This window comes from Tenrec ecaudatus, chromosome X (assembly GCF_050624435.1).
Source record: "Tenrec ecaudatus isolate mTenEca1 chromosome X, mTenEca1.hap1, whole genome shotgun sequence".
NCBI classification, from domain to species: Eukaryota; Metazoa; Chordata; class Mammalia; order Afrosoricida; family Tenrecidae; genus Tenrec; species Tenrec ecaudatus.
The window spans coordinates 72715100-72743027 of NC_134548.1; the positions used below are offsets into that span (position 1 = coordinate 72715100).

At 40.1% G+C, this 27928-nt stretch overlaps 1 protein-coding gene across 1 annotated transcript in view; it reads left to right on the forward strand.

Moving 5' to 3' along the window:
* Nucleotides 1–22314, forward strand: part of ZC3H12B (zinc finger CCCH-type containing 12B) — a 251708-nt gene extending 229394 nt beyond the window's left edge. The window contains exons 3-6 of the mRNA XM_075538564.1: nucleotides 16527–16666; nucleotides 18343–18577; nucleotides 19114–19220; nucleotides 20306–22314. Coding sequence (XP_075394679.1) covers nucleotides 16527–16666; nucleotides 18343–18577; nucleotides 19114–19220; nucleotides 20306–21723 — 1900 coding nt within the window. The 3' untranslated portion in view covers nucleotides 21724–22314. The remainder of the gene's footprint in view (nucleotides 1–16526; nucleotides 16667–18342; nucleotides 18578–19113; nucleotides 19221–20305) is intronic.
* Nucleotides 22315–27928: the final 5614 nt, after the last annotated feature.

The window sequence follows — 27928 nt, forward strand, 5'->3', positions numbered from 1 at the left end:
TGCAAACCCAAGAATACTCTATCCAGCCAAATTATCTATCAAAATTTATGGAGAAATGAGAGTCTTCCCAGACAAGGAAAATATCAAAGAATATGCTAAAAGGAACACAACACTACAAAAGATCCTGCCAACACAGAATGGGCAAAGAACAACACTCACCAAGCACATACAAGAGGCTACCACACAGACAAACTCCACCCGAGATCATCAAAGGCAAAACAGCACCCCAGATGACACTGGCACAACAACAGAAAGAAGCCAAGAATGAGCCACAAACACACATATGCATCACAGAGTCCACAGAGAGATGTAATAACCCTGAATATCAATGGAATGAACTCAGGACTAAAGAGACAAAGATTAACAGACTGGCTTAGAAAACATAACCATATCTCAAGATTATAGACAAAACTAGTCTGAGAAGCAAAGGCTGGAGAAAAACATACCAAACAAACAGCAATTCAAAAAAAAAAAAAAAGCAGGGATTGCAATCCTAATCTTGGATAAAATTGACCTCAAAGTGCAAACCATAAAAAAGAGATAAGGAGGGACACTATATAATGGTAGACCGCGAACCACTAAGCATTCAAAATATTTACTCGCAGAACAAACGTTCAGCAGAATATATCAATCAAGCGTTCCAAAAGATGAAAAAAGAAATCACAGCCTCAACAATTACAGTAAGTGACTTCAATAAACCGTTCTCTGAGAAAGATAGATCACTGGGAAAGAAACTCAACGAGGAGGCTAAAGATCTAAACACCACAATTAGACAATTTGACCTGATAGATATCTATAGAGCTCTCCACCCAAATTTTTTTAAATCAACTTTTTTCAAGCCCACAGAGCACATATTTAAAGATAAACCGCATACTAGAGCATAAGTCTAATCTACATATATTTAACTACATTGATATCATACAGACCTCTCCCTCTGACCTCTGTGCCATAAGACTGGAACTCAACAAAATGAAAATAATGAAAACAAGGCTAAACAATTGGAGGATGAATAACTCTATTGCAAAAGGAGTGTGTACTGGCCCATATCAAAGATGAAATCAGGAAATTTCTAAGAACCAATGAGAATGAGAACACGGCATACCAAAACTCATGGGACACAGCATAGGCAGTTATCAGAGGAACTTTCATGGCATTACTTGTACACATAAAAAAGGAGGAGAAGATTATGATTGATACACTGGCATAAAATTATAGCAACTAGAGCAGAGTGCACAAAAGAATCCAACTAATAATAAAAGAAAAGAAATAATAAAAACTAGGTCTGAGATTCAGGAGAGGGAAAATAAGAAAACTGAAAAAAATCCAAGCTTCTAAAAGTTGGTTCTTTGAAAGGATAAATCGAATCTACAAACTTCTCTCAAATTTAAAGAAAGAAAGGAAGGAACACATTTCAATAGCAAGGATGAGGAATGAAAGAGGGGACATTACAATGGACACTAGTGAAATCAAAATTATAATTACACAGTACTATAAAGGACTGTACTCCAAAGGATTCAAAAACTTGGAAGACATGGAAAATTCTTAGAAAAACAATCCCTCCCTGGACTACCTCCAAAGGCTGTCAAGGACCTCAATAGACCCATATCAATAGAAGAATTAGACAAGGTTATCAAGGGATAACCAACAAAAAAAATCCCCTGGACCAGATGGGTTCACAGGAGAATTCTATGAAGCCTTCAGGGGAGAACTGACACAAATCCTACACAAAGTCTTCCAGAACATGGAAAAAGATGGCAAACAACCAAATTCCTTGTATGAAGCTAGTATAACTCGGATACCTAAACTGGGCAAGGATCCCACACGAATCGAGGACTACACATCAATTTCCCTAATGAATATCGATGCAAAAATCCTTAACAAAATACTAGCCAACAGAATACAAAAGTATATAAAACAAACCATTCACCACGACCAAATGGGATTCATACCAGGGATCCTAGGATGGTTCAACATACAAAAGACCATTAGTATTATTCTCAACATTGAAATGAAAAAGTATAAAAACCACACGATAATATCGATAGACACGGAAAAAGCATTAGACAACATAAAACACCAAGTCCTGTTTAAGACACTCAAAAGTTAGAAATGGAAGGAAAATTCCTCAATATAATACAAGCTATACATGAAAAACCAACAGACAATGTGGTAGTCAATGGAGAAAAACAAAGATCAATTCTTCTGAAAAAGGGGACTAGACAAGGATGTCCTTTGCCCTCACTGCTATTTAACATCATACTGGAGGTCGTATCTAACAACATAAGGCAAAGAGAGAACATCAAAGGTACTTGTCTGGGGAAGGAAGAAGTGAAACTATCGTTATTTGCAGATGATATGATTTTATATATGAAAAATCCAAAAAGTGCCATGAGAGGAGTACTGGAAGCAATAGAGGAATATGGCAGAGTGGCAGGTTACAAGATCAAAAAAGAGAAGTCTATCAGACTACTATACACATTGGACAAGGCCACAGAAGGGAGGATAAAAAAGGCGGTACCCTTCACAATAGTCAAACACAAATTGAAATATCTAGGGACATTTTTGACTACAGAAACAAAAGATCAGTACGAAGAAAACTTCAAAACACTAATAAAAGAAACCAAGGGTGATTCTCAACAAATGGAAGGACATCCCATGCTTGTGGATCAGTAGACTCAATATTGTAAAGATGTCAATTCTACCCAAGACACTATATGAGTTCAATGCTATCCTGATTCAAATTCCGGCACCTTTCATAAAAGAATTGGAGAAACAGATTGCCAACTTCATATGGAGAGGGAAGAAACCGAGAATTAGCAGAGAACTCAAGAAGAAGGACAAAGTTGGAGGGCTTGCTTTATCCGACTTTAGAACCTACTATATAGCCACAGTGGCCAAAACGGTGTGATATTGGTATAACGATAGATAATGAAACCAATGGAAAAGGATTGAAAGCCCAGAAATAAAATCATCAGCATACAGACAACTGATCTTCGACAAGGACCCAAAAAAATAACAAATGTGAAGCAGATGCCCTCTTCAATTCGTGGTGCTGAAAAAAATGGATGCAGATCTGCAGAAAAATGAAGTAAGACCCTTACCTCACTCCATGCACAAGAATAAACTCAAGGTGGATCACAGACCTAGAGGTAAAATCCCAATCTATTAGAACTATCAATGAGGGAATTGGAACAAGTCTGAGAACTTTGACACAAGGTATACATAGGCTATCAGAAATAGGGAAGGACACAAACACAGAGGAAGCACACATTGACCAGTGGGATATATTAAAGACAGAACACTTGTGGACATAGAAAGAATTCACCAAGGGAGTAATAAGAGAGACCACAGAATGGTAAAACATCTTTAGCAATGACACATCACAAAAAGACATTATTAATAAAATATACACTACTCTGCTAACTCACAACAAGGGGGAAAAAAAACAATTGTCCACTCAAGAGGTGGGCAAAGGACCTGAGCAGAAGTTTCTCAAGGGCAGAAATCCAAATGACCAATAAATATATGATAAAATGTTCCAGATCTATAGTCATAAAATAAATGCAAATTAAAAGAACTATGAGATACCACCTAACACCCTCAAAGATAGCCCAATTCAAGAAATCAGAAAGTAGTAAGTGTTGGAGGGGTTACAGAGAGATAGGAACTCTTGTCCACTGCTAGTAGACCTGTAGGTATGTACAGCCATTATGGAAATCGATTTGGCGATATCTAAAACAGTTGGAAATTGTGCTACCATATGATCCAGCAATCCCCGTGCTGGGCATATATCCAGAAGAGACAAGAAACAAACCACGGCCAGACATCTGTGCCCCAGTGTTCATCGTGGGGCTGTTCACAATTGCAAGGAGTTGGAAAAAACCCAAATTTCCACCAACAGATGAATGGATTAAAGAACTGTCGTACATACATACAATCCCTAAAAAGCAGTGAGGAGCACATGAAACACAGTGCCACATGGGAAGAACTGGAGGAATATATGCTAAGTGAAGTACATCAAGCACAAAAAGACAAGTACAATACGAGTTCACTGAGGTAAGTAAAAAAATCCAAAAGGGGCATAAGGAAGGAAGAAGCTACTGTATATATACGTCCCTGGGGTGAGGTCCAGGTAATATAGCAGGGGCCACACTAAACTCAGGGATACATATGGTAGTCCACTAAAAAGGAAGAGAGGAAGACATGGGTAGCCGGGGGAATAGGGAACTAACCCACCCAAGGGGAGGGTCTTGTTTATATCACCACAGGAAAAGAGGGATCAGACTTCAACCTAGGGCACCAAGACAAGAACACAACACACGGACATGAAGCAGGGAACCAATAGAGAGGCCTGAGGGTCCGGCCCCAATACCACCACCACCCCGAAGAATTCACTTCAGAGGGCAGCACTGAAGCTACAGCTCAAGGAGAGGGACTTGTCTGATCAGAGCACACAGGAGTCAACGAGGGTGGAGTAGAAAAAAAGAGTGAAGCACATCCTGGTCCACCAAACCCTGAGAGTAATATTTCTGCTCAAAATCAGCTAGTGCACAGAGAGGACCATAGCTCTGGCCCCACCACAAGACACGGTGTTCCTTGATGACCCATGGAATCATGGGGTGAACACTAGATACATATGGCGGGAATTGTGCCCGCCCTGAGCCTACCGCACTGAAGTCAGACACTGGGGGCATGCAACAGAGTAGCAAGGGAAGCATTGCAATGAAGTCCCCAGGGTAAACCAAAAATAGGCTGTGGGGCCAGGGCGTGGCGCCCCATCAGACTGGACTAGAGAACACTCATAGGGGACAACAAATAGACCGTGAACTATTTATAGGGTTTTTGTTGTTGTCGTTGTTGCTGTTGCCTTTTTGTTGTTGTTGTAGCTATTGTTTGACTTTCTATTGTTGCTTCATTCTGCTCTGTGTTGTGTCAGAGCATATTGTTGTCACTGCATGTTTATCTGGAAGGGATAGGCGGGACAAACAAGCTGAAAGAGAGAAGAACAGGATGACAGTTCTGGGGTACATGGGAGATGGGGAGATAGGGTAAAGGAAGTGGGTGTTAACAACCCCAGGGACAAGGGAACAACAAGTGACTGAAATCGATGAAGAGGACGGTGTAGGAGATCTGGTAGGGCTGGATAAAGGACAGTGTAGATGAGAGGAATTCCTGAAACCCAAAGGAAGGCTGAACATGATAGTAGGACATCAGGAAAGTACAAAGAAATAGAGGAAAGAACTATGAGGCAAAGGGCAGTTACAGAGATGTAAATACAGGCATATACAGATGTAAATATATTTATATACAATGAGGAGGAAATAGATCCATGTACATATATTTATAGGTTTAGTATTGAGGAAACAGATGGACAGAGGGCCCCTACTCAAGTGCTCCCTCAATGCAAGAACACTTTGTTTTAATAATTCGGCAGTCTGACATGCTCACCTTCTTGACACGATTGATGAAGACAAAGTGCATAAGCAAATGTGGTGAAGAAAGCTGATGGTGTCCAGCTATCAAAAGATATAGAGTCTGGGGTCTTAAGACTTGAAGATAAACAGGTGGTCATCTAGCTGAGAAACAACAAAGCCCACATGGAAGAAGCACACCAGGCAGTGTGATCATGAGATGTCGAAGTGATCAGGTATCAGGCATCAAAAAAACAAAAAATTCACATCACTGTGAATGAGGGGGTGTGCAGAATGGGGACCCAAATCCCATCTGTAGGCAACTAGATATCTTCTTACAGAGGGGTCGTGGGGAAGAGACGGGCCAGTCAGGGTGCAGTGTAGCAATGATGAAACATAGTTCTTAAAGGCTTCTTGCACCCCCCCTCCCCCCACTATCATGATCCCAATTCTACCTTACAAATCCGGCTGGACCAGTGGATGTACACTGGTGCAGATAGGAACTGGAAACACAGGGAATCCAGGACAGAGGATCCCCTCAGGACCAGTGGTGAGAATGACAGTACTGGGAGGGTGGATGGAAGGTGAGGGAGAAAGGGGGAACAGATTACAAGGATATACATATAACCTCCCTCCTGGGGGATGGACAGCAGAGAAGTCGGTGAAGGGGACATCGGGTGGAGTAAGATATAACAAAATAATAATAATTTATAAATTATCAAGGTTCCATAGGGGACTGGGGAGTGGGGAGGGAGGGGAAAATGAGTAGCCGACACCAGGGGCTCAAGTAGAAACCAAATGTCTTGAGAACAATGAAGGAAAAAAATGTACAAAAGTGCTTGACACATGGATGTAAGTGTGGATTGTGATGAGTTGTATGAGCCCCCAATAAAATGATTTAATAATAATAATAATAAAATAAACCAAAAGAGACCTACACAAATGGAAGAATTTCCCATGTTCGTGGACTGGAAGACAATATTGTGAAAATGTCAATATTACCCAAAGCAATCTACAAATTCAATGCAATCCTGATCCAAATTCCAGTATCATTCTTTAAAGAATTGGAAAAACTGATTACCAACTTCATATCAAGAGTGAAGACACCCAACATAGGCAAAGAACACCTCAAAAAGAAGAACAAAATAGGTGGTCTTGCACTACCTGACTTCAAAACCTACTACATAGCCACAGTTCTCAAAACAGCCTGGTACTGGTATAATAATAGATACATGAACCAATGGATCAGGACAGAAAACCAAGAAATAAAAACACCCGCATAGAGACAACTGATTTTTGACAAAGGCCCAAGCAACATTAAATGGGAAGCAGATGCCCTCTTCAATACATGGTGTTAGAATATTTGAATATCCAACTGCAGAGGCAAAAGCAAACTCAAGGTGGATCAAAGACCTAAATGCAAAGCAAAGCTACATGATCATGGATGAGAAAATTTGGACAAATCTAAGTGCCCTAGTACAGGGAATAGACAGCTATCAGAGATGAAAAAGGAAACACACCGTGGACCACAAAAAAATAGATGAGTTGGACCTATGAAAAATAAAACACTTGTGTGCATAGACAGACTTCATTAAAAGAGTAAAAATAGAGCTTACAGATTGGGAAAAGATATTTAGTAACAACATACTGGTCAATGGAATAATTATTAAAATCTACAGCATGTTACAAGCCTACAACAAGAAAAAAACTAATAACCTTCTGAGAAGATAGGCAAAGAACCTGAACAGATGATTCACCAAGGATGGCACTCAAATGGCTGATAAATACATGAGGAAATGCTCTTGTTCATTAGCCATCCACGAAATGCAAGTCAAAACAACCATGAGATACAATCTAACACCCATAACTGTAGCCTGATTTTAAAAAGCAGACCAACAAATGTTGGAGATGGTGTGGTGAGATCAGTACTCCCATTCACTTCTGGTGGGCTTGTAAATGTGTGGAGCCACTGTGGAATGCGATTTGGTGATACCTAAAACAGATCACAATTGAAACACCATATGATCCAGCATTGTCATTACCGGGAATATACCACAAAGAAATAAGAAACAGATCATGAACAAACATTTGCTCCTCCCTTTTAATTGCAGCACAGTTCACAATAACAAAAAGCTGGAGACAGCCTAAATTCCCACCAGCATAAGAGTAAACAAAAAACTCTGGAAACACTGTGTGGGAATTGTGTCTGATCTGACCACACTACACCTAAGCCAAACACTAACGGAGTTCAGCAGAACATCAAGGGGAGCAGAGCAAGGAAGTCTTGATGGAATACCAAAATTAGACATTGGGGCCAGGGTGTGGCACTCCATCAGACTTGACTGGAAAACACTCCTAAAGGTCAACAAACAGACCTTGAACTACTTATAGACTTTTCTTTTTTGTCGTTGGTTTTCTGTTGTTATTGTTGTTTTGTTTTATTTTGGTGCTTCGTTTTGCTCTGTCTTATTTTTGTGCATATTATTATCTCTGTATATCCATCTAGATAAGACAGGTGGGATAAACAATCTGAAGGAGTAAACAACAGACTGATAGTTCCCGGGGGACATGGAAGAGGGGGAGGCGGGGGAAAGGAATTGGGTGTTCACAAACCCGGGGACAAAGGAACACGTGATCTAAAATTGATGGAGGGGAGGGTGTAGGAGGCCTGGTAGGACTTGTTCAATGGCAAAGTAATCAAGTGGAATTACTGAAACTCAAATGAAGGCTGAACATGATAGTGGGACAAGAGGAAAGTAAAGGAAAGTGAAAGAGGAAGTAGGAGGCAAAGGGCATTTATAGAGGTCTAAATACAGGCATGTACATATGTAAATATATTTATATATGATGACAGGGAAATAGATCTATGCATATTTATGTTAGGTATTAAGGTAGCAGATGGACATTGGGCCTCTACTCAAGTACTTCCTCAATGCAAAAACCCTTTGTTCTATGAACCTGGCATTCTGTGGTGCTCACCTTCCTGACATGATGCTCACCTTCCCAACCTGCAGACAAAGCGGTTGCATAAGCAAATGTGGTGAAGAAAGCTAATGGGGTCTGGCTATCAAAAGATATAGTGTCTGGGGTCTTAACTGCTTGAAGATAAACAAGCAGCCATCTAGCTGAGAAGCAATAAAGCCCACATGGAAGAAGCACACCAGCTTGTGAGAGCACGAGGTGTCCATAGGATCAGGTATCAGGCATCAAAGACCCAGAACAAAAAGTCATATCATTGTGAATAAGAGGGGGTGCAGAGTGGAGACACAAAGCCCATCTGTAGGCAACTGGAAATCCCCTTACAGAAGAGTCATGGGGAGGAGACGAGCCAGTCAGGGTGCAGTGTAGCAACGATGAAACCTACAACTTTCCTCAAGTTCTTTAATGCTTCCCCCCCCACTCCACACGATCCTGACCCTAATCCTACTTTACAAATCCGGCTAGACCAGAGCATGTGCACGGGTATAGACAAGAGCTGGAAACACAGGGAATCCAGGAAAGATAAACCCCTCAGGACCAATATTGAGAGTTGGCATACCAGGAGGGGAAAGGAAAGGTGGGGAGGGGCATGGAAATGGGGGGAACCAATTACAATGGTCTATCTATAATCCCCTCCCAGGGGGATGGACAACAGAAAAGTGGGTGAAAGGTGATATCCGTCAGTCTAAGACATGAAAACTAATAATAATTTATAAATTATCAAAAGTTCATGAGGAAGGGAGGGAGGGTGAGGGTGGGAGGGGAAAACTGAGAAGCAAATACCAAGGAATCAAGTATAAAGAAAATATTTTGAAAATGATAATGGCAACAAATATGCACAATGGATGTATGTATGGATTGTAGTCAGAGTTGTACAAGCCCCCAATAAAATGATTAAAAAGAAACCCCTCTGGTATATACATACAATGGAATACTACACATTTCTAAAACACAAACAATGATGAAACCATAAAACATCTGAAGATGGAGGAGTTGGAAAACATGCTGAGTGAAGTTAGTCAATCACAAAAGCTCTGTATGAATCCACTGCTGTAGGAACAAGCAGCAGAATGGGAACACGTTCAAGATTGTCGATCATCCAGTCTGTTGTTTGGGGCAGGGCAGGTGTGTGTGTGTGGGTGGGGGAGGGCACAGATAGCCCAGTAGAGAGCCTGTCCAGTGCCAAGGAACCACCCACCACCCATTCTAGCTAAGTATTTTGAAGGTCACTTGGCCAGAGTGCGCCTCACGGCAGCTGGGATAAAATGGTCACGGGAGGAGAAGGGGATTTGTGTATAGAGTGGCTGCCATGTAAATCTATGATGAGGTCTCCTCAGCTAGGTAGAAAACCCTACCAGATGGATGAAGCATACTGATGGGGAAAACAAGGCAACAGAGGGGAAGGGGAACAAATTGTCCAGGGGAACACAGAATGACCTCCAGTTGTGTGTGTGTGTGGGAGGGGGGTGACTGAAAATGCTTCCGGGGAGACTAGGGGTGAGTATCTTTGGTGGTATGCACTGAATGGGCCACATTGACCCAGGCTTCTGGGTGTATCCTGTGGATGCAGGCCTGGTGTGGTGGAGCACTGGGACGCTGAATCCTGGATCTCCAGGGTGCATAGCATGCTCCAGAAGCTGCATCAGTGAGATCCCATGTGGGAACTCCATTGGGTGACCTGGACTTTACCTCAGACAAACTTGTAACTTGAGGACTTAAGTCAGAAAATCCATGGTGTCTGCAGAAGTAGAAGACAGCTGTATCTAAATTGTTGAACTGTTGGTAGGTGGACAAACAAGGTCTTGCTACTTCGTTGTCCTATATGCAGTATTAACATATGTATTATTCCAGTAAATCTGTGGTGGACATTCTGTTTTATTTTTATATTCTTTGTTCATATTAGGGTGTATCTCAGAGGTGTTATGTCATTCGGGGTCACTCTCTTGAAATTGTTTTGTATGTTTTTCTGGGTTTTGGTGAATGAAACACATAATTGATGAAACTCTAGTGATAGCAAGTATAATTAAGGTTTGAGTAATGGGGGGGGGGTGAATGAGGGGAAAGGATAGTGGGGGGGGGCTGTTTTAAAGGGAGATGATGTCAATGAGTCCAGGAAGAAAAAGTATGTTTGGAACCTGATTGTGGAAGCAATTGTACAATTCTTGTTGGCTTGATTGAACTACAGAATGATATGTATTAACTCCCAAGTAATAATAAATTAAAAGAAAGAAAGAAAACCAAAAGCAAGAAAGAAAAACAAAACACAGATCTAGGAATGGGCTTTGGACTCACACTAAATCTTATCTCCAACTTAAGAACAATTAGTTCTTAAATCATGGCCCAACTCAATACTCACCCTCAGAAGAGGAAAAGAGAAGATTTGAGTGCTATAGTAAAATGTGGTGAAATTAGATCGTGTCCACCTATCAGATAAAATAATATTGATGGTCTTAAAGGCTTGTCTCCAAAAAAGCAGTCATCTAAGCGAGAGATGTCAACTAAGTCCAACGTGGAAGAAGCACACCATCATCAGTCACCGAGGGATTCTGAATCATATAATCCAAAATTGAAGTAGAGAGTATCAGAGCATAAATTGTGAGAATCCGGTTTGCAGGAGGCTATGGGTGGCAGTGGGAGCCCAAAATTTATTTGTGGAACTACATATGAAACAAGCCTCTGGCAAACTCCCTCTCACAATTGAGGGATGGGAGGAGAGGCGATACTAAACAGAGAGCATTGGAGAGGTAAGTACAGAAAATGAAAGGCCTAGGTCTGACATGAACGGGGAAAACTTAGTCAGTTAATCCCACCTCTAATGCATGCTGGAACTGATCTGTTTTTCAATATTTTCTGTATTTTTGTTTTGTTTTTGTTTGTTCATATTAGGATGTATCTCAGAAGTGTTATGTCATTGGAGGTCACCCTTTTGAAGTTGTGTTATTCATTTTTTTTCTGTTTTTAGGTATATTGTTGAAAAATGGTATTTACTACGAACAAGTCTTACAAAATTCTATCATGCAATCTCCAGCTCTGTTTCTATCACTAAGTTCATATTTTCCAACTACTGGTCCCTACTCTTTGCTTTCAAATTTTAATTCCAATCACTAATTATTATCAGTGTATCTTAAATGCATGTTTGATGAATTTACAACTGAAATCGTTGGTAAAATTCTTCAATTTCTTCATCACTAGCTTTTTCGGTTGGTGCATAAATGTAAATAACAGTTTTATTGACTGGATTTCCTAGAAGGCAGATAGATACAGCCCTATCACAGACTGCATTGTATTTCAAGATTGATTTTGAACTGTCCAATTAAAAAATCATTTTATTGGGGGCTTGTACAGCTCTTATCACAATCCATACATCCATCCATTGTGTCAAGCACGTTTGTAGATATGTTGACATCATCATTTTCAAAACATTTTCTTTCTACTTGAGCCCTTGGTATCAGTTCATCCCCCCCCCACCACTCCCTCATGAACCCTTGACAATTCATAAATTATTATTATTTTCATATCTTACACCAACCACTGTCTCCCTTCCCCCGCTTTCTGTTGTTTGTCCTCCTAGGGATGGGGGGTGTTTATGTCAATAATTGTAATCGGTTCCCCCCTTTCTCTTCCCCCACCCTCCCCCTTCCCTCATGGTGTCTCATTATTGGCCCTGAGGTATATATCTGTCCTGGATTCCCTGTGTTCCCAGCTCTTATTTATACCTGTGTACATGCTCTGGTCTAGCCAGATTTGTAAAGTAGAATTGGAGTCATGATAGTGGGGGTGGGGGTGGGGTGGAAACATTAAAGAACTGGAGGAAAGTTGTGTTTCAACAGTGCTATACTACACCCTGGTGGGTTCGTCTCTTCCTTGTGATCCCTCTGTAAGGGGATGTCCAATTTTCTACAGATGGGCTTTGGGTCTCCATTCCACTCTTCCCCTCATTCACTGTGATATGATTTTTTGTTATGGATCTTTGATGCCTGGTCTCATCAACACCTCATGATCATACAGGCTGGTGTGCTTCTTCCATGTGGGCTCTGTTGCTTCTCAGCTAGATGGCCGCTTGTTTATCCTCAAGCCTTTAAGATCCCAGATGCTATATGCCTTGAATAGCGGGCACCATCAGTTTTCTTCACCACATTTGCTTATGCACCCATTTTGTCTTCAGTGATCGTGTCGGGAAGGTGAGCATCACAGAATGCCAGGTTATTAGAACAAAATATTCTTGCACCGACGGAGTACTTAAGTAGAGGCCCAATGTCCGTCTGCTACCTTAACACTTAACATATAAATATAGGTGCACAGATCTATTACCCTATCGTCACATATAAATATATTTCCATATGTACATGCCTATATTTAGACCTCTGTAAATGCCCTTTGCCTCCTAGTACTTTCTTCTATTTCTTTTTACGTTCCTCTTGTCCCAAGATCATATTAAGCCTTCATTTGGGTTTCAGTAATCCCTCCCTTATACAGTGCCCTTGATCAAGCCCCACCAGGCATCCGATGCCGTCCTCGCCATCAATTTTAGATCAATTGTTGTTCCCTTGTGCCTGGGTTTGTTAACACCCCCCTTCCTTTCCCCTGCCTCCCCATCTCCCGTGTCCCCCTGGAACCATTGGTCCCATTGTTTTCTCCTCTGGATTGTTAATCCCACCTATATTATCTAGATAGACATGAAGATACAATAATAAGCACAAAAGCAAGACAGAGCAAAGCAAAACAACAAAAGAAAACAAACCAGAAAAACCCCAACAACAAAAACCAATGACAAAAAAGAAAAGCCTAAAAATATTTTCTTTGTTGACCTTTAGGCGTGTTTTCCAGTAAAGTCTGATGGGGTCCACGCCCTGGGCCCAAAGTCTATTTTTTGGTATTCCCCTATGTGAAAATGAATGCAATACCATTCCTCTTGATTGTGTTTTTCCTGGAATAGTAAAACATATGATTTTCTTGGATACCTCATGCCTAGTGTATCTATCTTTATGCTTTCCATTTCACTTTTGATAACTTCCAATTGTCCTAGCTTCATACTTCACACATTCTAAGTTCTGATCATTAGCAGATTCTTATAGCTGTGTTCTTCAGTCATGCCCTGTCAGCAAATGAAGGTCCTGATGGCTTCACCCCTATAGGTCTACTCCATTCAGGTCACCTTGCTTGACACTTCCACGGTTACATTTTTTTATTATTTTAATTTAATTTAATTTTTTAACATTTTATTAGGGGCTCATACAACTCTTATCACAATCCATACATATACATACATCAATTGTATAAAGCACATCTGTACATTCTTTGCCCTAATCATTTTCTTTCCATGGTTACATTTTGAGTGTCCTTTGAACCAACGTGTCCATTCTCCAGCACTATCTCAAACAATGTTCTAATTCCATTCATTAGGCCTTCAGTATCTGACAATATTTTGAAGTTGTGTATACAGTCGCAGTGGTCACTTCCTTCAAAGTGGGAAGCCTTTCACTGCCTGTTTTTAGCCAGGAAACTCTGCTGAAATCTGTTCACTTTGGGTGACCCTGCTGGCATTTGAAATACAAGTGACATAGCTTCCAGCCTCAGCAACACAAAAGACATTGTAGGACGATTACCCAACAGACACATCGTGGTGATTAAAAATATGTTCCAAATGTCTGACTTCTCCAAAATATTATGCTACTGCATGCATTACTCCTGATAGCAACCACTGTTCTTCCCCTTAGTATATTCCTTCACATACTAGGCTTCCAGAGTTCATTGATGTAGTAGAACTGAAGTTCACAGAACTAGCAAGCCATTAAGGAAATGGTTCACATAGCAAGTCACAAATATGAAGTACAGACCCCTGTCTGGAGTATCCTCCTCATTCATGTCACATCAGTGCTGCTTACTAACAAGGCTGTGAAAACTGGTGGATTGGGTCAGGATATGGGCTGCCAGCTCAAGTCAAACCCAGAGGTGAGGCAGAGGCAAGCCAGATGCAGGATCCTGAGCAAAGGAGCAAACTTTATACAGTTACAGAGACATGAAATGTCTGAAAGTGAAAGAAGGTCTCGTTTGCTTCACTACACAAAGGCGCACTCTGGGACTTATGTCAACATGGCTATCCAAGTCCTGCCCCAATAGTTTTTTAAGGTGGTAACTGGTGTTTGATTGGTGTTCATCACTAGTGACTCAGTACTAGTCTTCTGTGCAAGCTCAGTCAGGAAGGGGAGATCACATCTGGATCCTATCAGTGGCTTTGATGGAGGTGTAGTACAAGTTGATTACTTCTGTAAATTTTAGCCAGTTCCATGATGTGACCCCCACCCTCTGTTTTTCTCAATTAAAAAGGGAGCTAGTAGTTTGCCTAGCAAAGGAAAACCTTAAACATGAAAATATTTCTTCTTTTAACATAGTCTCTAACCACAGGTGTAGAAGTTAGGATTTTCAATACATCACAAAAAGGACTATGGCAAGAAAGGTCATATTAAATAATTAACTACATCATGGTGGTGTACAATAGGCATGAGATTGGTAAAGAATGTTGGAGGCAAGGGAGGATACTGGGAGAATTGCAGGAGTTAAAGGCAACAGAGGTAAATCTGTAGTCCTGCAGTAATCGTGATTTGGGGGTAAATATGTAGATAGTTTCATGAAATGAATAGGTGTGGGAGAGAGAGTGGGAGTATATGAAAACACACACACACACACACACACACATATATATATATTTGACAGAAGATATTCGTGACAGTTATTTATTTACCTTGCTACAATTGTGTCCATGGTTGTGGTATAGCATATAGGTGTACAAATTATGAAAAAATATTGTACATAGCCATGCCCCTTAGGGAAATTAATTAATTGCTGGGCCTGGGGTTTCAGGACCATTGTCTCAGAAGAACCTAAATTCCATTAGCATGACATAGTCCACAAAGTCTACATCCTATTGTAGTGAGTCTACTTAGGTTTTAATAGTTCATGAACAGACATCTATGGGTAACTATTGGTCTTTACCAATCCAGAGGAAAAAAGAATGAGGAAAATCAAAGACACATGGAAACAATTAGTGCAATGTACTAATGGACCATGCAGCATCGGTTTTCACAACCCTGAAACTAGACTAGATAGATGATGCCAGGCTACAACTACCAAATGTTCCAAAAGGGGAGGGGGGGGTCTCGTTTGAAGGTCATGAATAGAGTGAGAGAAATGTATGATACAAATCTGAAAATCATTAAAGAGACTAGACTTGCTGGTCAGATATATAGGTAGAAGCCCCAAGACCATGAATCTTTGGTCACTCTGAGAGTCTGGAACTGAACTCACAGCCATGGCTCAGTTTTCAGCCAAATAAAAGATGGGTCTTTATTGATGTGTGCACAACTTAGAATAAATCACAATTTTGGATCAAGCATTTACTTAAGGATAAAGTTCAGAAGGTTCAGGAAAGAGAGAGGAATGGAGACAGGAAACACAGGGAAGAGGAAGGATGGGTGGTGTTACGTTGATAGGTTTGAAATGAATGAGATGGAACCGAATGTGTATGAATTGTTAGGTGTTAAGCTGATGAATCTTCTTCATAAATCTTCACCCAATACGCAATTTTAAAAACATTTTAAGGAGAATTTGCTTTGCTTTTTTGAACAGCCTTTTGCATTATGAAGATAATTGTATACCTTGTAGTATGAAAATGTCTGTTATAGGTACTTATTTGCTGTTGATGTTATTTTTAGGTGCCGTTGAGACCGTTGCAATGCATCGCAGCCCTGTGCACAATAGAAAAAAACATTGCCCCGCCCTGCGTCATCCTCACAATTGTTCCTACGTTTGAGTCCATTGTTGCAGCCACCAAGTCGATCCATCTTCTTGAGGGTCTTTCTCTTTCTCACTGTTCCTGTACTTTACCAAGCATGATGTCCCTCTCCAAGGGCTGGTCTCTCCTGGTAACATGTCCAAAGTACATGAGAAATTCTCACCATCCTTGCCTCTAAGGAGCATACTGGCTGTACTTCTTCCAACACAGTTTTGTTTGTTCTTTAGGTACACCATTGGTACTTTCAATATTCTTCATCAGCACCATAATTGAAATGCATCAATTTTTTTGATAATTAGTCTCAAGTCTATCTTTCCTCTTTTTTTTCCCCTGTCTTTCTAAAGCCATGGGAATAAGGAAGGATTCTCCTGCAGAGGGATACAACTTGCTGTGGATTGGTTTCTAGATAAAGGACACAAAGATATTACTGTATTTGTGCCTGCATGGAGAAAAGAGCAATCCCGCCCCGATGCACCAATTACAGGTACTAGTTCAAATATGACATTTCTACTCATTCTGAGGCAAAGCTGGGAAAGGGGAAAGGTTGATGATCACAGGTGAGCCAATTCTATTAAGCATGTTTACTTTTATGAAGTATATATTTTTAAAAGAATTCTTTTTATCATAGCTTTGTGGCAGTTATATAGAGACAACTTTGACTTAGCAAAAGATAAAGAACCCAGTCGAAAGGGAGGGGTTTTTCTATTTGGCTTTAGACATCAGAATAAAGATAGACAAATCTAATAATAAATGCGACGGCATTCCCCAAAAAGGAAAGAAACCGTGGTACACAATAGACCTCATTAGATACCAGAGAAGTGGCTGTAGAGGTTTACCAACTTGGAGGCAGAATATAGAGAGAGGAAATCCTCATGACACTCAAAGCTGACTTATCCTAGGACGTTTCTTGGATTCTTTCTTTCTGAAGAGCATAGGAATGTTTCAATATTATCTTCTTTTAAAACAAAAAGAAAAATGAACATAACATTTTACAGTAATGATTCTTCTGGGAATCTATTCGTTTTTACCCCAACAACAATCGATAACTGTGCTGAGGGTCCCAAAATGTCATAATGCTACCCTAATAGCAATTGGCTCATGATATTCACTTAAAACTACGTAAGAAGCTGGCTCCCTACAGCACTTTGAAAGCATATAGATGCCCATTCCTCTGAACAACAGCTGATGTGCAATGTGGTAAATAGGGAACTCTAGTGAAGGACTGTTAAAAGTTGTATATGAAGCTGTGTGCCAGAAATTGCACAGGCTTACAGTCTCAAGGGGATAGTAGATTCTGGCCCTGATCAATCCTAGACCATAAACTTTATTTCCTCAGCAATTGGAGAACCAAAAGGAAATACATCCATATTTTCATGCTATGACTTGATATTTCTCCTTAGTTTTGGCCTTCCTTCAGGCAAAAGTCAAAAATGAGAGCCTCTAGGAGGGATGTTTTACTCTCCTCTTGACAGACTACAGATAAACCTCAGAGAGATTTGAGTTCAGTTCCAAACCAACACAATAAAGCAAATAATACAAGTATTTAGGTTTCCCAGTAAGTATAAATGTTTCTACTATACTATAGTCTATTAAGTAAATAATTGAGATGCGTGAATTATGAAAATATGACAGAGACACTAAGTGAACACATGCTATTGGGCAAATGTCACTGATAGATTTGCTTGACATATGGTAGCCACAGACGTTGAACTAATACAACATTTATCAAGTTCAATAAAGGGAAGCACAATAAAAGGAGGTGTTCCTGTACTGTCTTGTTTTCTGCCTTGTTTTCTTCAATAGCCCAAACTGCCTTGTTTCCTTCAATAGCCAAAAGATGCTTCAGTCAAAAGGCAAAACAAGCATCAAGAGTGATATTAGCGTTACTTCTCACTCTTCATGGAAATTTTAAATTTTTAGATGCCATTGAATCCAGTTCCTTCATTTTATTTAAAAGGAAATTGAAGTCCAAATGGATGGCTTCTTGCTTAAAATCGCAATCTAAATTGGTGCCATAGCCAGGAACAGAGTCCCTTCCCTCTAAGAGAGAAAATAGCTTGTTTATCTAATGCCAACTTTATATTTGTAAGAGAGAAAATGCTATTAACTAATTTTTAAAGATGATTTCCCCTCTGTGGCATGTAACCTATATTTTGACAGATCAAGATATCCTTCGCAAACTGGAGAAGGAAAAGATTCTCGTTTTCACTCCATCCCGAAGGGTCCAGGGCAGAAGAGTTGTCTGCTATGATGACCGGTTCATAGTCAAACTGGCTTTTGATTCTGATGGCATCATTGTGTCCAATGATAACTACCGAGACCTTCAAGTTGAAAAACCAGAATGGAAGAAGTTTATAGAGGAGAGGTTGCTGATGTATTCCTTTGTGAATGACAAGTATGTTTCCTTCCAGTAGACTCTAAATAGCTGATATCCAAGTTACCACTACGAATAGTGAATTTTCTATAGGTATTACCGAGTACACACTATGTACCATACATTTTGCTAGTTGATGTGGTGATAAAAGACTAAGACCCAACCACTCACCCTAAGAACCTGTAAGTCTAGGGGAGAGAGACAGACAGACAGAGGACGAGAGACAGAGAACATAATGCATTGTGATAAGTGCTATAGTCAAGGTATTTTTAATGGCTTTATCTTCCCAGAATGGTAGGAAAAGACCTCAGAGAAGAGGTAACACAGGTAAAGGCAGGCTGGCATTGCAGGTGAAGAGCCAGCATGGGTAAAGCTATAACAGTGTGAAAGTGGGGGGCATGTTGAGGAACCCAGTATAGCTAAAATATATACTGCATGAAAAAATGATGCACAAAGGAAAGCATCCTTTCTGTATGATAAAATATAGGCAAAGGGGAGAACTTAGGGGTCATGGGGTCAGAAGGGAAGGCATTCCTATTTTCTTTGCTTGCTTCCAGATTTATGCCTCCAGACGATCCTTTAGGACGCCATGGACCAAGTCTTGAAAATTTCTTAAAAAAGAGATCCCTTGTTCCTGAGTATAAGAAGCAACCATGTCCTTATGGTGAGTACCTACATGTAGAACTATGAGAAACATGCACTCTCTCAAGTGAGCAATCCTGGCTTGCTCACTTTCTGTGATTTAAAGTCTTTGTCCTCGTGTATACTCTATTAGGCATTTAAAGAAAAACCTAGAAACGGCATGAGGAAAAGGTAACTAGAATTGAAAGGAAGATTAGTTGTCATTTGTTAAACTAACCTATGTGCTATAGCTTCCAAAATCCTGCGCGATTTTCTTGGGGACAGAGCAATGCAGAATTCCAGAAGGCCTATGGAAGCACGAAGAACAATGCCAAACTTGAGTTGATCCTAAGAGTTGCATGCAGCTGTCAATTAATAATACTGTGTTCTTCTGATATGTATTTTCAGTTTCCTTCCAAAATTCATTTTCATTTGATTTGCTCTTAAAATATAATTTTCATGCTCTTGCTCAAGTTCCTCTGATAAAATGTCTGTTATCAGTGTAACATTGGCTGCTAGTTCTGAAGTTATTTTGGGTGTTTTCTCTTTGAGGATAGTCATTTGCGTTTTAATTAGCATTTTAAAATCACATGGTGCTTTCATGTTCATTCTCTCATTTAGTCCTCACAGTTGCCCTATACTATACTGTAGGGATGATTATAAACCTTTTCATTATGATTATAAACCTTTTTACAGAAAAGGAAAAATTAACTCAGAAAGTAATCACTTACCAAGGTCAAAAAGCGAGTAAGTGACATAACTGGAAATGAAACTCAAGCCTGGGTGGCTTCCAAACCTGTGCTCTTTGTACTCCTCTATGTTGCCTTTTGCTACCCTATACTTCTTCTGTATGCGCATTATACTTGAGCAATATTGTGAATTACAGGAAGATGAAGGCTGTTCAACTGTTCAGCTCTTGGCTTTCACATTGCAATTTTTTCTCCAGCTCTCCATCTCCTCCTTTTCCTCTCAGTGTCGCTTTGCTATTGTTGCTCATATTCGGGAGCGATTAATTTTCTATCTTCACCCAAACTAAAGCCCTAATCTGAATGACCAGATTGATAAGGTAGTTTCTGGCACAGAGGGTTGCACCCTATATGAGTCTTACTTCAAGGCATTATTTTTCAGGCAAAAAATGTACCTATGGCCACAAGTGCAAATACTACCACCCAGAACGGGCCAACCAACTCCAGCGTTCAGTGGCTGATGAGCTCCGCATCAGTGCCAAGCTGTCCACAGTGAAAACCATGAGTGAAGGCACCCTGACCAAGTGTGGAAAAGGGATACCTAGTGCCAAAGGTGAGATAACCTCAGAGGTCAAGCATGTTGCCCCAAAGCGCCAATCAGATCCCAGCATCCGGTGTGTGGCTGTGGAGCCTGAGGAATGGCCGTCCATTGCCCATAAGCCTGAGGCCAGCTCTGTTCCCTCACTTGTGACTGCTCTAAGTGTCCCCACAATCCTGGCCCCCAAAAGCCATGCAGTAGGTGCACTGAACACCCGTTCAGCCAGTAGTCCAGTGCCAGGGTCCTCCCATTTCTCCCACAAGACCTCCTTAGAGCACATGGCCAGTATGCAGTACCCCCCTATTCTGGTTACTCACAGCCATGGGACCCCAATTACCTATCCTCAACAATACCCACCATTTGAGTCACTGGAGGATCATGGCTACTACTCAATGTTAGGTGACTTCTCCAAACTAAACACCAATAACATGCATAATCGAGAGTACTTCGTGGCTGAAACAGACCAGAGTACATATGTTCAGAATCCCCATCTCAGTTCTGACAATCATCTGAGCCATACCAGGAATGACACTTACTCCTCTTACAACAATCTGTACTTGGCTGTAGCTGATGCCTATCCTGAAAGTAATTTGAAGATGCATCGTTCAGCATCCCAGAATTATCTTCAACCTTTTCCTCATGGTTACCAAGAAGCCTTAACACGAGTGCAGAGTTATTGCCCAGAGGATTCTAAGCAAGCCCCTCACAAGCAATCAGTCCCCCATTTAGCTTTGCATGCCCAGCACACAGCAACTGGAATACGCTCCAGCGGTCTTGGAGACTACCCTTTGCCTCCCAATATCCATCCTGGGGCAAGCTCTCAGCCAGGCCGTGCTCTAGCAATGACTCGGATGGACAGCATTTCGGATTCCCGCCTCTATGAGAGCAATCCCACGAGGCAAAGACGACCTCCTCTGTGCCGAGAACAACATGCCAGTTGGGATCCACTGCCCTGTGTAAATGACTCCTATGACTACCCCTCCTATCCCTTGAGTAACAGTCTCATACAACCATGCTATGAATCAGTTATGGTCCGGAGCATGCCTGAAAAGATGGAGCAGCTTTGGAGAAATCCTTGGGTTGGTATATGTAATGATTCCAGAGAACATATCATTCCAGAGCACCAGTATCAGACCTACAAGAACCTTTGCAATATTTTCCCTTCACACATTGTCCTTGCAGTGATGGAGAAGAATCCCCACACAGCAGATGCCCAGCAACTGGCAGCCTTGATTGTTGCTAAACTTAGGGCTGCAACATGATATAGGATTTATTTCTTTATGAATTAATATGAATATTAATTTTCATAATGCATTGTGATAATAGTAACTAATATTTTCATTGCCCTTTAGAAATTATAGAATGTGTTCTCTTCTTTATAGCATTTAAGTGCACAACACCCTGTAATGTAGTTTTTATTAGTATTCTATTTTATAGAGAAGAAAACTAAGTGTTATTGAGAGTAAGTGATTTACTAAAATGACACTGCTAGCAAATGTCTGAGTCAGGACTCACACCCAAATCCTCTGACTCCAAATCCCAGGTTCTTTTGCACTGCACCATAGAGGAATCGAGGACAAAACCTAGGGAAGGGGCCCTAATGCAAGAAACTCACTGAAACTCATTATACTGTTTTCCTTAGTCACATATTCTATATTACACAATATCAATTATATACCTAATTTAGAGGGCAACAGCATCACGATCAGATTGTATGCTCAATTAGTCATTTAGGATTTTTAGCAAATATTTAAAGCTATTTAAAAGTTAATGCATAATTTATTGCATGGATATCTGAGTCAATATTTTGATTAATCAAGCTATAGTATCATATTGAAGCTTCTAAAGCTATAGTTCAAACCTATTGTTAGCAATTATATTGCATGCACAAATATTCAGTTTGAGATGTATGTTTCTGTATAAACCGCTTACATAGTGATAATGAGAAGGTAGTTTCTGTAGTCCTTAGCCAATAGCCATATAGGTCATGAATCTGACTTGATAATTTTGTCACATTTCAGAATTTCAGCTAGCTTTGAAAGTAAAATGACATGCCAACATTTGAACATTGCTTTCTTAGGCACCAAGGCAAATCAGCTCTATTTCCTTGTGCATTTTACTTGTCAACATTTATTGTTAGTCTTCACCACAGCAAACTAGGGATCGGGCAGCACCCTTTTTCTATAAAAGGAACTGATGGCTAAGCTGAAGTTCCAAGTATAGTATGTACGTGTTGGACAAGCACAGGAGAGTTCGACCTGGACTTACTACTTGCAGGAGAGATGACCAAATCAATGTGACCTTAAATGATGAACACAGAATCTTCACTCTGGATTCTCTTTGGACTTGTGACCTATGCAGTATTCAACATCACAAGGATCAAATGTTATGGAGGACAGTGTGTAGCCAAGTGATCCACTTTTCCTGCTGTTCACTTTTTGGGCAATAAGGCTGATTATTGGTGGATCATTTTTTAAAGAATCAAACCAGGGGATTTTCTAGGGGAGGGAGGAGGCAGTTTTCAAAATAGGATGCTACATCTTTGCTAGTAACTAGCTCAGTTTGTACTCTAAATCCATCCTAAGAGGGTGTATTCCCATTAGGTTATTCTTAGATGTGTTAAGGCAAGATTTGGGGGTTGGGGGGACAGACACCTTTTGCACAACTTGTCTTGCTCAGGATGAGAACATTCGCAGTTAAATACCTCTAGAGGAGACTTTTTAAAAAATTGCACTAAATGAATCCCCTTTGTGAATTCATTGTATATTTCAGCATTTGAAATCATGGCCAGCTCATTATTCATGATTGGAACTTGCTAATTTCTACAGTAGAAGTTTCATGAAAGTTTGAGAAGGTCTGCTTGCAGCCTTTTTTTTTTTCATGAGAGGGTGTGACACTGACTATAAATTTTTCTTAAAGTGAAACACTCTGAATGTCAGGCTGTGATCGGGTTGTTTCTAGTAGTCTGATAAAAGCTTGAATGTCGTTTTCTGTCTCTAAGTTGATCAAAACTGCATTTCAACCAACATTTCTGTTCCATCAACCACAGCTTCCCATTCATCTGTCGCTTTAGTCTTCTTTCCCGCCAACATATCAATTATGGATAAAGGCATTTTTTGTCAAGTAGGTCTACATAAAGAGTATCTGTTGCCACTGAAGTGCTTGCTATTTCAAACAAATAACATCTCATCCTTTCAGCTTCTTGGACTTCATAACTGTGCCTGTTTCTTAGAGGATTTGACAATCTCAGAAGACTCTACTCCCAAATCATCAAAGGCACTGCAATGACCATCAGTTGCACAATTTACAGAGAAACACTACATTGACTTTGCAGACACAATTTGTCATACTCATACTTAGTACTTACAAAAGTTGATGTCCCTCCCAACACAGAAATATTTTAAGGCAGCATATATATCTCTACTTTTCTAAAATAATTATCATTCTTCTTTCATAAAATAGAATGAGCCAAAGTGGCTAGGAGTAAATGCCTCAAATAACCAGAAATGACCTTTTGTTAATACAAAGTTTATCTTTTTTTCTTGATTGTATAGTGACAAATGTGCAAAACTCATATTAAACTAGGTTTACTACTGAATTTCCACCATGATGTTTGTGGCACTAAGTGCCACAGAAAAGGAGCCCAGGATCATGAAGGGGTTTTATTCCCAGAAAGCAGTAGTTTGTAAACAAAGACAGTTTTTCCAGGAATCAATAGTCCATGTGTACAAATATTGCATGCATAGTTTTAAGCATTATAATTGCATAAATTCTCTTCAGTCTCTTCAATTTAACATGTCCTTAAACAAGGATTTTGTGTTAAAATGTCAGTGCTAATGAATGTACAAATATCTATATAAATTGAGCTGTGCACCTATGAATGTGTCAATTCTGGTTGGTTTTTAGTTATCAGATAAATAACATTTTCTTTGAATTGAGATCTGGCACACTTCTTGACTTTCCCATTTTGCCTAAAATTATAAAGCAACAAATTTGTAGGCGCAAATAATAAAACCAAACTTTGATAATAAAACCAAACTTCCTGTATTGTTCAGATTTACCTCCAAGCACTCAGCAAGGCTACTGCACAGTATTTTGTGTGGCTTTCAAGACGCAATGTATTTCGCAAGAGGCGCTGTGTAGTTTTAATTCTCTCACTGATTTTCTGATATCATAGCAAGTCTGTGTCTATTCAGGCCTTAGATTTTTTCTTCTTCTTCTTTATGTGATATGTTATTTTTATTTGAAGGAGAAATATGACCCTGGGGTGTCATGGTAAATCCAGGGCACATTTTCTTTAAGACAACCCAAAGAAATGGAGTCTTTTAAAAGTAACAGAGCCATTGTACTCTCTTAAAGTACAAGGTATGGAAGGAAGAATGACAAATGCCTTAAGGAAAGAGTCTAGAAAACTTTTATTCTTTGAATAGAACACATAGCATAAAATATGCACACACACAAACATGTATATATATATATATATATTCTCTCTACTAATTTCCAGAAGAATACTTCTAAAATCCATTTTTCTATTTTGGGATAAATTATCTTTATACAGAAATTCAGACATTGGCATACATTCATCTTTGGCATTGAGTTTTCCTCTAACGTAGAAGACCATCTTGAGAGGTACTTAGTATCCATTTTATCTATGGGATTTTGTACAAATGCCCTTTTTGAGGGCCAAGAATTTTAATATCCTTTGTTTTATTATGTGAAACGTCTGGAGCTGCACAGGTAAAGTAATGCAGAGCTGTCCAAAGAGCCCTACCCAGGTCTCTCCCACGCTTCTCTATCTTCCTCTAGTTGGCATCCCCTCAGGTCTGGCACTGACAAATACATAGTCTTCAACCACCAGAGGTTTAGTTAGTACTCATTGGAAATTAAACTCGTAGATTTCTGGAACTTGCTTGTCTGAAGTAGTCAATGCCTTTGCTCAATATCTCTTGTGCTGCATGTGTGGCAGATTGACTACTTTCAGTCCTGGTCTGTGTATCATTGAGCTATAGTAGTTTGTTTTGTCTACTGGTAGGAGTCAATAATACTGTATAATGACTGTAAACTTTCATAAAAACCTCCTTGGGTTTCTTGTTTGACCCAAACATATAAGTCTGAATGACAAAAAATACAAAACCAATGAGGAAAGTAAAAATATATCCTGTCCCCAATATTGTCTTCCCCTATAGTGCATGGGCAATGTTTTGTTTATGCCTGACAGCACATTCATGCAAGTGAGACCATGTTACTGAAATTCCCACTTCATAAAGTTTAAATTTTTCTCACCTATAACTGTGATGCTAAATACTGTATCTTTGACAACAATGAACTGTAACCACACTTATTACATAAACTATTTGTGTGCTAATTAATGGCTCTGTTTCTTTAAGAACATTAACAACAAAGATCATACACACATTCGTTTACTTCTAAAAAATTAAACTTAATTTTTTAGGATGATCATCTTGAGAAAACGTTATGGGTAGGGATCTCCCCAAATGAGTTATCTGTACCTTGCACAGAAAGGATGTTATTGTTTGGTGCTGCTAAGTTGTTTCCAACTCATAGCAACCCTATAATATAATAGTAAAAAACATTCACAATCATTGCTATATTTGAGCCCATTGTTGCAGTCACTGGGTCCATCCAATTTGTTGAGGGTCTTCTTCTTTTTCAGACTTTCTCCAGGGACTGGTCCCTCCTAAGGCACTGTGGCACATTGGGCTGGTAACTGCACAGCTGCTCAGCAGGAGAAAAACGAGATTACTTGTCCCCATAAAGATTTCCCGTCTCAGAAACACTACATAGGGTGACTATGAGTCACAATTGACTCAGTGGATTTGCTGTGTTCAATGTTATTTTCCAAGGACTAGTCCCTCCTGATAACATGTTCAAAAGTAAGTGCGGTGAAGTCTTTTGACGCTCAATTCTTAGGTGCATTCTGGTTGTACTTCAAGTCCATTCTTTTGGCAGTCCATGGAACAGCTAATATTTTTTCAGACACTGTAAATCAAAGGCACCACAGAAAGCATATGCTTTCTACCTTTTGTATACTAATACAATCCCAAATGCTAATTCAACTGAAGTTTCCCATGAAATCAAACTTGACTTCCACTGATAGGTCAGAACAAGATGGAAGGCTCAAATCCAGACTTATTTCTGTGCTCCCCCTAAATAACCTCAGTCACAGAGTGATCATCTGCTTGGCTTTAGCTAGAAAGAACATCAGAGCTAGATGGGACCAAACACTCTATATATCAGAGAAGTCACTTGGGTAGTGCTCAGCAGCATCAACTCCTTAAGGTTATAGGGGCAGGAACTGAAGCTCCAAGGGCTAAAGAGAACTGGCCAATGCTGTGCAGGGAATTAGTGGCAAACCTGGGCTAGAAATGCAGTCCTCCTGATTCCCAGGTTGGTGAGTTTTTATCACAGTGGTGTCTGCCTCAGTGAGGCAGCCTGAGACCTCTTCTGTACCCTCCTACCCATCCAGATCACTTAAAGGAAGAAAAAAAAACTAAACAGGATAGGGACTACATCTGACCTCCCCTGACTCCAAGGCCCAAGGCCCACAAGGTCAGATATGCCTCTACCCTTTTAACTTTATTCTGATACCAACCGTCCCTTCCACCACACTTTATTTCTGAGGCTGTGTTCTATATTCACTGCAATGGCCACACAGAACTCAAATAATGCTTATGATTATAGCTCATTATCAAAGTAGGAACTTGATGGCATAGTGAGTTATGTGATGGTTTGCTCACCTAAAGGTCTGCAGCTCAAAACCACCAGCCACTCCGTGGGGAAAAGATGAGGCTCTCTACTCCAATATAGCAGCGGTTCTCAACCTGTGGGTCACAACTCCTTTGGGGGTCAAACAACCCTTTTACAGAGGTCGCCTGATCCACAACAGTAACAAAATGACAGTTATGAAGTAGCAACGAAAATAATTTTATGGTTGGGGCTCACCACAACATGAGGAACTATATTCAAGGGTCGCAGTATTAGGAAGGTTGAGAACCTCTGGTTTAGTCTCAGAAACCCAGAGGCAGTTCTAACCTGTCCTATAGGGTTGCTATGAGTCAGAGTTGACTCAATGGCAGTGATTTTTTTTTTAATCTTACAAGTTAATTTTTAAAATGAAAGTTAAAACAGGTTAAAATTGAGGTGAGAAATGATTGTGATTAAATTGTTCCATCAGGATAATTTCGTCTCTGCTATGCCAACAGACAGGCATCTCTCTGACCTATAGCCTCTTGGCCTAGGCCAGTGGTTCTCAACCTTCCTAATGCCATGACTCTTTAATAGTTTCTCATGTTGTGGTGACCCCAACCATAAAATTGTTATCGTTGCTACTTCGTAACTGTAATTTTGCTACTGTATGAATCGGGCGACCCCTGTGAATGGGTCGCTTGACCCTCCAAAGGGCTCACGGCCCACAGGTTGAGAACTGCTGGCCTAGTTTCTGTCCCG